At 51.9% G+C, this 10423-nt stretch overlaps 2 protein-coding genes across 3 annotated transcripts in view; one reads left to right on the top strand and one right to left on the bottom strand.

Moving 5' to 3' along the window:
• Window positions 1–6286, top strand: part of LOC106942898 (atrial natriuretic peptide receptor 1-like) — a gene marked incomplete at its 5' end in the record, with an annotated part of 20535 nt that extends 14249 nt beyond the window's left edge. Inside the window, 17 exons of the mRNA XM_015026253.1 lie at window positions 1163–1254; window positions 1321–1456; window positions 1696–1780; window positions 2251–2368; window positions 2456–2530; window positions 2612–2689; window positions 2796–2900; window positions 2963–3034; window positions 3105–3267; window positions 3374–3529; window positions 3607–3802; window positions 4122–4268; window positions 4355–4478; window positions 4779–4847; window positions 5076–5250; window positions 5382–5480; window positions 5619–6286. Of these exons, the coding sequence (XP_014881739.1) occupies window positions 1163–1254; window positions 1321–1456; window positions 1696–1780; window positions 2251–2368; window positions 2456–2530; window positions 2612–2689; window positions 2796–2900; window positions 2963–3034; window positions 3105–3267; window positions 3374–3529; window positions 3607–3802; window positions 4122–4268; window positions 4355–4478; window positions 4779–4847; window positions 5076–5250; window positions 5382–5480; window positions 5619–5764 (2036 nt within the window). The remainder of the gene's footprint in view (window positions 1–1162; window positions 1255–1320; window positions 1457–1695; window positions 1781–2250; window positions 2369–2455; window positions 2531–2611; window positions 2690–2795; window positions 2901–2962; window positions 3035–3104; window positions 3268–3373; window positions 3530–3606; window positions 3803–4121; window positions 4269–4354; window positions 4479–4778; window positions 4848–5075; window positions 5251–5381; window positions 5481–5618) is intronic.
• Window positions 6287–6661: 375 nt separating this feature from the next.
• dek (DEK proto-oncogene) lies at window positions 6662–9935 on the bottom strand. Of its 2 annotated transcripts, none has more exons than XM_015026255.1 (11): window positions 9502–9935; window positions 9318–9416; window positions 9137–9246; window positions 8624–8718; window positions 8422–8551; window positions 8032–8307; window positions 7859–7966; window positions 7713–7783; window positions 7476–7623; window positions 7333–7401; window positions 6662–6858 (listed from the first exon to the last, which is right to left on the bottom strand). In XM_015026255.1, exons 1-11 carry the CDS (start codon window positions 9593–9595, stop codon window positions 6847–6849), a joined length of 1212 nt encoding a protein of 403 aa, XP_014881741.1. In that variant the 5' UTR covers window positions 9596–9935; the 3' UTR covers window positions 6662–6846. The 2 variants fall into 2 exon arrangements, with proteins under 2 accessions (XP_014881741.1, XP_014881740.1); XM_015026254.1 differs by having other exon boundaries at window positions 7476–7618; window positions 7708–7783; window positions 9502–9930.
• Between the last annotated feature and the right edge of the window lie 488 nt (window positions 9936–10423).

Raw genomic sequence — 10423 nt, forward strand, 5'->3', positions numbered from 1 at the left:
TGTTCCTTGAGGAACGCCAAGATCCACCTGACGGTTCTGGGCCTTGTGTACTGACCCACAGTTTCTCCTTGTAGGAAAGTCAGGTATTCTGGTTCTGACTCGGCCCGGAATAAATTGAGTGTTAGGAAAAAATCCCGGCTGCCTGGAAGCACAGAATAAATGGGTCCGGAAGGTTCCGTCCAGAACCCGATGATTCTGACCGCTTGGCCTCTGCAGCAGGAGGGAGACCAGTTCAGCATGAACAGTGATCCTGGTCCAGAACCAATCCAGGATGTTTTTAGTCTCAATGTGTTTTATCTCCTGGTAAAATAAAGGCTAATAAATCCTGCTGAGCCATATGACCCAACCGGTCCTCTTGTTGCCATGGCAACCTGCAGTCCATCAGAACCTGGGTCCATCAGAAAGAAAAGGGACGACTCTTTTCTTTTTTTGTTAACGTTTTTATTATTTCAGAACATATATATGCATAACCCTCCCAGTCCTCCCCACACCCTCACAAAACAAAAAATACAAATAAAACAAAGCAATACAACCAGGTCAGCGCATATCAAATCAATAAACGTTTCACAGAAGATTGCCATATACAAATATCCTTGATGCTAGCAGAAACAACCACAGTAAACAGAAGTAGTCACTCATCAGTATTTTCCAAAACAGCAGTTCAAAGGAGTTTACTAGCTGACAATTAATTCCACATTAATTCCAACTAGCGACGACTCCTTTCTGAACCGAGCTGCAGCAGAATTCACCAGAAACAATCTGGAGGTTCTTCCTTCAGAACCAGAACCAGAACCTATTAACAGCTCTGTAAAGACATTGTTATTATTCTGATTATTCCAGCCGGGTCCAGTTTATCGGCCCGGAACATTTCAGCATGTCTGTGGCAGAGCAGAGAGCAGTAATGACCCGTTTGGATCCAGACCAGATTAATCGATGATCCAGGCATTAATAATCTACTGTGGATTTAAAGGATCTCAGGGTTTTGGCTGTTTTTCAGTTTTCTGGAAGTTTGTTCTAGATCTGTGGTGCATAGAAGCTGGCTGCTGCTTCTCCATGTTTGGTTCTGGTTCTGGATGCAGAGCAGAACCAAGCAACCCTTGTGGTCCGGTTGAGTTGGACCTGCCGGTTCTAGAACCTGACCTGCGGTTCTATCCGTCCCCAGGTGTGGCAGGTCCGGTCCAGTTGGACGTGAACGGGGACCGGGAGATGGACTATGCTCTGTGGGACTGGGACTCCAACCGCAGCGCCTACTGGGTACAGAACCAGAACCCTTCAGAACCACACTCTTTCCAGCTCTGACCAGGTTCTGTCCCCCTGCAGGTGGTTCTGACCTACAGCAGCTCTGAGCAGGACCTGACTAAGGTACCCGGGTCGGCCCGGTTCTGGCTGGGCGGAACCAGGCCTCTGGACGTTCCCTTCTGCGGCCTGAAGAACGACAACCCAAAGTGCCTCACAAGTCAGTGGACTGGACCGAACCTGGGTCCAAACATGGGCCAAAACCGGGTCTGAACAGGGCCGAACCAGGTCCAAAAGCAACCAGAACAGAACTCACTGACCCGGATCCCACCGGTCCAATGTCTGGTTCTGTCAGAACCAGAAGTTCTCCAGACCTGAGTTCTGACCCGGGACCTGGTTCTGGTCCGTTTGGGACGGTCTGCATCAGAACCTGAACTGGGAATGTGTTTCACCCCGCAGGAACCATCACTGTCCACCAGATGGCATCCATCCTGGTCTGCTTCCTCATCACCATGACGACCGCTGTCGCCATCTTCATCTACAGGTCAGAGGTCACCTTCACTGACCAGAACCAGAATCGGATTGTTTCCGCGTTCAAAACTAGAGCTGCTTAAACCGGTTTCAAACTGGTCCTTGAACCCCCAGTTCATCGGGGGTTTAAGGACATTGTCCAGGTTCTGGTTGATGATGGGTCACAGGATTTATTTGGACCTGTACGGTTCTGGACCAGCTGGACTCTTTGGTTCTGGTCCAGGTTTAACTGTTTTCCAGGTTTTGGATCTTACATGACCCAGTTTGAGTCCAGTCGGGTCAGAATTGGTTCTTGATTTGGACCAGTTCCATTTCGGTCTGGTTCAGGTTTGGTTCTCACTGAACTGATCTGACCTGGCAGTACCCCGGCTCTACCTGGGTTAGCTGATTCCAACTGGTTTCAACCAGGGTTATCTCCAGAACCCTCTGTGATTCTGACCCATGGATCTGACCCGTGGTTCCGACCTGGTTCTGGTTCTGCAGGAGGCTGAGGCTGGAGCGGGAGCTGGTGGCTCAGCTGTGGCGAATCTCATGGGACGATCTGCACATGAGCAGCATGGAGAAGGTTCTGCGGAGCGGCAGCCGGGTCACCCTGTCACTGGTGAGCTCTGGAACCACCGCCGGTCAGCAGAGCAGGAAGTTCCCAGTCATTCCACTTCCTGCTAACGAGAAGCTCTTTGCTCCGCAGAGAGGTTCCAACTACGGATCCTTAATGACCGGAGACGGAAACCTGCAGGTGTTCGCCAAGACCGGCTACTGCAAGGTGAGTCTGGCCAGGTGAGAGGAAGGTGGCCTTCATCATCCTCGTCGTTCCCTCAGTGTTCCCGTCTGTTCTCTCTCACAGGGGAACATTGTGGCCATCAAATATTCCAACAGGAAGCGGATCGAGCTGAACAGGAAAGTTCTGTTTGAACTCAAACATGTGAGTCTGTCCAGATCATCTGAAGACGTTCTGTATTGGAGCATCAGGCAGTTCTGGTTCTGTTGGACCTCCAGAACCGAACTGACCCAGACGTGTTTCTGTTCAGATGAGGGACGTCCAGAACGAACACCTGACAAGGTTCATCGGGGCGTGCATTGACCCGCCGAACATCTGCATCGTCACCGAGTACTGTCCCCGAGGCAGCCTGCAGGTACGCGCACCTTGACGTCCTCCTGTCCCCACATGTCCTCACTTGTCCCCACATGTCCTCAGGACATCCTGGAGAATGACAGCATCACCCTGGACTGGATGTTCAAGTATTCGCTCATCAACGACATTGTGAAGGTGAGCCTCTTCCTGCGCACCGCCCGGTCTCCAGGTGGGACAAACGCTCAGTACCCATCTTCGTCCTCAGGGAATGGTCTTCCTTCACAACAGCGTCATCGTCTCTCACGGTAAACTCAAATCGTCTAACTGCGTCGTGGACAAGCGCTTTGTCCTCAAGATCACCGATTACGGTCTGACCAGCTTCCGATCTGACCCGGACTGCGTCAGTGACACTCACGCCTACTACGCCCGTGAGTTCTCCGACTTCTCCATCGCTACCGATGGCTATACAAGAGGCACGGGGCAAACTTCGTCAAAATAATAGACCGAGCTGACCTTTCTCTGGGTTTTGTGCAGAGAAGTTGTGGGTGGCTCCAGAGCTGCTCCGGATGGAATCTCCGCCTCTTCAGGGGACACAGAAAGGGGACGTGTACAGCTTTGGGATCATCCTGCAGGAGGTGGCGCTGCGCCGAGGAGCCTTCTACCTGGAGAGGGCACTGCTGAGTCCCAAAGGTAAACCACAGCGGGTCCACAGGGTCCCACTTCCTTCCGGATTCAGGCGTCTCCTGAGCATCCCGGTGTCCCAGCAGAGATCGTGGACCGGGTGATTTTGGGCGAGTGGCCCTGCCTGCGGCCCACCGTCGACCCGGAGGACCACAGAGTGAGTCCGAGTCCCAACGAGTCCAAACCCGAGCTGGGCCAGCTGATGCAGCGCTGCTGGGCCGAGGAGCCGACTGAGAGACCCGACTTCAACCACATCCGCCTGCTGCTGCGCAAGCACGGCACGTAAGGGCCGAGACACGGGCCGGGTTGTAGGGGGTGAAGTCTCCTAGTTTCCCAGCAATGAGCTCTGACACCAGAGAGCCGAGCTGCTCTGGATCAGAACCTTCTGATACATTCTCACTGGAACCCTGTTTACGTCAATAACAGTAGAAATAAACTGCTGCCCTCTGCTGGTGGCTCTAAGGAAATTAAAAAAGTTGTCTGATAAACATCTACTATCATGAAATTTCCTGTTAAATTAAACAAATGTTTATTAAAGTGGTCGGACAGAGCAGAGTTACAGCTAAACGTTTGGTAAACTCTGACATGTTTCTGCTTCCAGAGAGTCCAGAAACAACATCCTGGACAACCTGCTGTCCCGCATGGAGCAATACGCCAACAACCTGGAGGAGCTGGTGGAGGAACGCACCCAGGCCTACCATGAGGAGAAACGCAAGGCTGAGGCCCTTCTCTACCAGATACTGCCACAGTCAGTACTATAGTACTACTACAGTCATCACTGTAGTAGTACTATAGTCAGTACTGATCCTGTGACCTGGTTGTTGTCATCTGCAGCTCGGTGGCAGAGCAGTTGAAGCGTGGAGAGACAGTTCAAGCTGAAGCCTTTGACTCGGTCACAATCTACTTCAGTGACATCGTTGGTTTCACCGCCCTGTCTGCAGAAAGCTCCCCCATGGAGGTCCACAGCCCCTGGACCTTTTGCTATCTGAGAGCAAAGGCTGCAAACTCTGGGGAACTGTTAGCGTAGCTTACATTAGCTAAGGAAAAATGATGGAAGCAGAGGAAACATTTAGCCTAGTCAAACATAAACATTGTTAGAAAAAGAAAACTATTAGCCTAGCTTAAACACAGGAAGCAGAGGGAAGCCTTGCAGCTGTAAACAGCTCCCCCTGTCTGCAGCTGAAGCAGCTGAACTATGCCTCCTGTGTTTCTTCCATGTTTAGTCTGAATCTAAACCCTGAGGTCTGTGTTTCTGCAGGTCGTGACTCTCCTCAACGACCTGTACACCTGCTTTGATGCCATCATTGACAACTTTGATGTTTATAAGGTGAAAACAGTTGGCGTTTGGGTCAGAACAGGATGAAGGTAGCTGGGATCAGAATTGGTGGATCTGAACGATTCACCTTTTGATCCAGTTGAAGAGGAAGGAAGTCATTCTGTCAATTTTAATTATGTTAACATAATTTTCTGCCACATTAAAAAACAAAACTAAAGCAGCAGACTTCAGCAGACTTCCTGTCCCGCTAACAGTGCCGTTGTCCTGCGGCGCCCCCAGGTGGAGACCATCGGTGACGCCTACATGGTGGTCTCTGGGCTGCCGGTGAGAAACGGGAAGCGGCACGGCAGGGAGATCGCCCGCATGGCGCTCGCCCTGCTGGCCGCCGTCCGAACCTTCAGGATCCGCCACCGGCCGGAGCGGCAGCTGGAGCTGAGGATCGGGATTCACAGCGGTGAGGATTTGGACCGGCGTTGGGGACGGACTGAGAATCTGATCCTGGACGGACCGTTGGAGTTTCCCACAGGAACCGGAAGACGCTTCTGTTCACGGCCCAGACCGGCTCTGATCCGCCTCTCTCTGCAGGTCCGGTGTGTGCCGGAGTGGTGGGTCTGAAGATGCCACGCTACTGCCTGTTCGGGGACACCGTCAACACGTCTTCACGGATGGAGTCCACCGGGGAAGGTGAGCCACGTCTTCGACACACCTGAGATTGGACTGGAGTGGTACCGTCCCCTGCTGGCCCAACAGAAGGTCCTCCAGGGTGGACCGGAACTGGTACCGACAGCAGGTGTTTACAGCCGTCTGTGTTTGTATCTGCAGCGCTGAAGATTCACGTGTCGGCGGCGACCCGCGACGTCCTGATGGAGTTCAACTGCTTCCAGCTGGAAAGCCGGGGGTCCGTCGACGTCAAGGGGAAGGGAACCATGACCACCTATTGGCTGCTGGGGGAGAGCAGCAGCCAATGAGGATGCAGCGCTGACGGAGGGGGCAGAGGATGGAGGCGGTTTGGTTGCTTCCTGGTTCCGGTCAGATCCAGAACTTCTGGAGAACCGGAGTCGGATGGATGGAGGAGAAACATTCCCAGCACCCGAAGGAGGAAAACGGACCGGGACCTTTTTGCAGAGCCTGATCAGGAATCCACATTTCCCTGACCTGGTTTCTCATTCCAGCAGCACTTAGTCTTCCTGCTCTCCATCAGAACTGACTCTGTTGGTTCTGATGACCCGGAGTTTCATGAAGGTGGAGCTCTCTCCCGCCTCCTGGTGGCCGCACGACAGAAATGACCTGGGGACAGGCAGCCACAGGGGGCAGCACAGGGCTGGGCTAACCAGATCAGAACCTGCTTGGCAGTTATCCTTTAAATATTGGATGCATTTCAGACGGGTTCTGATCCAGCAGGTCCAAAAGGTTCCTGCTGCGGTTCCGCCTGTTTCAGGAAGTTTAGAATAAATTGTGAAAAAAATAAAAACATGAAGAAAATTTTAAAATAGATCAAATAAATTATTGTGTTGGATTGCATCGATCCGGTCCTGTTTGGACCTCCATATCCGAGTCATCCGGTCCATCAGATCCGCCACTTAGAGTCTAACCGGGTCACAGGAAGCTGGACTTTCTGCAACCCAGATTTCATCCAATACCTTTTCTGGTTTTTCCACAATCCCAGAGACTGGACCCAAGTCAGAGAGCCTGGTTCCCAACAGAACCAGTAGAACCAGGTCAGCGAGGAGGAGCTGCTTCTGATTGAAGGAGGATTTAGATCTGTGGTGGTTCTGTTCTGCATTCAGATCAGCTGTTGTCCTGGACCAGAACCAGAACCAGAACCGGTCCTGCAGGGAGCATTTTGAATCACAGTCCAAACCGGCTTTGTTGAAAAATGTACAAATTTATTGAACATGTTGATGCGGAGGAGCCGTCCTGCAGGGGGCGCTGTGCCTCAGCAACAGATCGACTTCATTACAAACTGAACCAACGTAAAAACCTGCTGACCACATCCCATAATAACATAAAAACAAGGGTGGAGCCTGTTGCCATGGACACCTGGGCGTCTTCATGTGATGAGCTGTGAGGAGACAGAGGACATCATGAGACTCACTTCCTATCAGGACACAGCGCCCCCTGCTGGAGGACTCAAACAGGTCCCAGTCCGGTTCTGGACCCAGTCCTGTTCTGGTGAGGGCTAGGCTATACGGCTGAAAATGTATCGTGATTTAATGGTTTCATGTCAGTTGGATGACGATGCAGAAACGTGAATCTGCTGCTGCGCAAGTTACGCTACACATTGTTGCTAGGCAACCAAAGGGTGAGGGAGTTGATGCTATCCAGCTAGCTTATGAGAAGTTTAGCAGCCAAAGCCTTTCTTCTGCCTACATCTCCCAGAATGCCATGTGGTTCAGTGAAATTATTAAATATTCTATCAGACATTATCTATTGATACTGATCACCTGTCTATTTATTGTTCTGGACCCAGGGAGAACCAGAACTGGGCTGGACCCGCTGTGGTGAGGATGATGAGGGTGATGAAAGTCAGACTTACGGTCTTGACCGTCTGCTTGATGAAGTCCTTCCTGCTGCTCAGGTCGTGTTCTGGATACGTGTCGAACACCTGCAGCAGAGAGCAGAGGTCATGCGGGGCGGGGCCGGACGGGGTCAGAGGTCATGCGGGGTCAGCGCTCCGACCTTCAGGCAGATCTGCTTCATGGTCATCTCCTCCAGGTCGGCCTCCTTCAGCAGACTCTCCACCGTCTTCCTCAGCTGCTCGTCTGTCGGAGCCTTCTTCACCATCCTGATGAGCGGCTCATCTTCGTCGGAGCTGTCCTCGGCTGCACCACGGGGGTCAGAGGTCAATATACGCAGGGGTCAGAACCAGGCCCGGGTCGGACCCGGTTCAGGTTCTGGACCTGCGGCTCACCTGCGTTTGTGTTCTTGCTGCTGCTGCTGCTGTCGGCCTTCTTGGTTTTGGCGGCGGCTACTTTCTTCTTCTTTGGCTGAAACAGACAGCAGAGTTCTCCATTAGAACCTGGTTCTGGTTCTGGTTCCAGGTTCAGACCTGGGCCTGGTACCTTCTCCTCTGCCTCGCTGGTTCCGTCAGAGCTCTGGCTCCTAGGTCTCTTCTTCGCTGGTATCTGCTGCTTCTTCTTCTTCACTCTGCTGGACTTGGGCTTGGAGGACTGAAAAAACCAGAACCTGTTCAGGGTTCTGCAGGAGGTTTGGGTCAGAACCAAACTGATCTCACCTCATCAGACTCTGATTGGTCAGTCTGCTCTTCCTCTTCCTCCTCCTGTTCTGACCGTTTCTCCTCTCCATCCGAACCTCCGGCCTCCACCGACGCTTCCACCTTCTCGTCATCATCTTCGTCGCTACTGGAGTCCATGACGATGGCTTTGGATTTGCTGCCGGGTTTGGACTTCTTGGTGCCACTGGCTCTGGGTTTGCTCTTCTTCTTCTTGGCAACCGAGTCGCCGCTGGCCAGCTTCTTCTTGGTCCTCCGCTTCTTCTTCACTGGTGCACGCTGCGGGGGAACGACAGGAGCCGTTAGCAAGGGGTGGAGCCTCAGTAGGAAGGGGCGGGGCTTCTTCATGGAGGGGGTGGGGGCTCATGAAGGAGGGGCGGGGCTTCTGATCACCTTTCCGCTGTTCTTTGGGGCGATCAGGAAGACGAGGATCCGATCGATCAGATCCTGGTGGGTTCCTTTCTTCTCCAGGTCCAGAATGGAGCAGACCAGCTTCAGCTTGGTGTTGGTCAGGTTAGAGTTCCTGGGGGAGACAGGTCCATCAGAACCTCCATCAGAACTGCTCCAGGGATCCAGAACCAGCTGAGGAACCCACCTGAGCATCTTGTCTCTCTTCCTGGTGAACTCCTGGCTGTCTGCGGCGAACGGGAAGCCGTTGAACAGCCGCAGATTCTTCTTGACCGAGGCCGACTGAGAAGACACAAAACCGTTACTGACCGGGTTCTGGTAGAACGGAGCAGTTTGCAAACTAATATGGAATGCTTTGTGATCCTGGACCCGGTCCAGCTGGTGGAGAAAGGAGGACATGGAGATGTTTCTGTTCAGCAGAATCAAATCAGGAACCATCAGCTGCTGACCCAGTTCTGTTGCTCAGGCACAAGCTGGAGACCTTCTGGCCTGCTAGCTGGGACGCTAACAGGGATGCTAACAGGGATGCTAACAGGGACGCTAACAGGGATCAGTATTGTTTTATCAACCCAGAGTAGCTGAGTAGAACCGGGTCAAAGAGTTTCTTCAGACCCAGTAGAACCACTGAGGAGTTCTGGTTCTGCTGAACTCGTCTGGATCAGATCTCACCGGGTCTGAGTCCCTCTTCCTGGCTCTTTACCTTCCCGGGTCGGTCGAACAGGATGGCGTGCAGCAGCTTCAGCTCCTCCGCCTTCCTCCTGGTGATCTCGTAGTTGGTCCGAGGAATGTCGCCCAGCTTGTCTCCACTGCCTTAACACATCAGAACCGGCCACCTGTCAACCCGCAGAACAGGTGCAGGGCTGGTTCTGTTCGGGTCTTACCATCTGCCACTTTCAGCTTCTCCCTGGCCTTCGGAGCCTGGAAATCCAGCCGGTCCACTGTCTTTTTGGTCCGCTTCCCTTCAATGATTTCTCCACCGTCTGCAGCAGAATCAGAACTTTCAGAACCTTTAGAGTTCTGGTTCTGGGCACACAGACCCGGTGGGCCGACGGAGAATCCAGATACCTGAGATCTTGGAGGAGCTTCTGGAGGGAACCGCCTCGTCTCTCTGAAAACCGTCCTCCTCAGAGACAGTAGAGCCGTCCATTGCTTTGCTCATGTCTGACGTCTGGACGGCCAATCAGCAGAGGGCAGATGTCTGGACAGCCAATCAGCAGAGGGCAGATGTCTGGACAGCCAATCAGCAGAGGGCAGACTCAGCTCTCCAATCTCACAGCAGCAATTTAAGCTTCTGCCTTCAGATTGAAAAGGTTTTTATGTCTAATGACCTCCTGCACCACAGGGGGCGCCAGAGATTCATCCCACCATGTTTCAGTAAAAGCCTTTTTTCTCACCCTGAAGAAATCATCATAAAAACTCCAGGGCCTCATGTATAATAGAGTGTACAGTTTTCACACTAAAACTTGGCGTACACACAAATTTAGGGGAAAAAAGGGATGTAAAGCCGTACATACGCTCATACCTGTGCACCAGTGACTTGCGGTCAGGAGAGGCATCATGGGAAAAAAAATATAATAAGATAATTTATATTGCTCTTTGTGGTTTCTACTATAAAGTATTCATTTTTCATTTGGCTAAACCAATTAAGGCTGTAACGATTCCTCGAATGATTCGAGTACCTCCATAATTAAAATTCCTCGTGGAAAACTGATCTGCCTCGAAGCTTCGTTAATTTATGTTTTATTATTTAGCTCACCGTGTTCTGACCGGAACATTATTTGTCTGTACGTCGCTAATAAAATGGCTAAAAAGATTCAATATATAAACTGGTTTTCCATAATTTAGCTCATATATATATAATGTACAGTGTTTTTGTCACAAATTGTGTGTGTGACGTGTTTTGTGTGAGGAGGAGCGATCAGAAACGGCCGAGAACAGATTGGAGGTGAGGCAGGCAGTTCTCTGGCCTCATGGCAGGGGGCGCTCA

The sequence above is a fragment of the Poecilia latipinna genome, unplaced genomic scaffold (assembly GCF_001443285.1).
Source record: "Poecilia latipinna isolate Pla-1442-1.1 unplaced genomic scaffold, P_latipinna-1.0 Scaffold4656, whole genome shotgun sequence".
NCBI classification, from domain to species: Eukaryota; Metazoa; Chordata; class Actinopteri; order Cyprinodontiformes; family Poeciliidae; genus Poecilia; species Poecilia latipinna.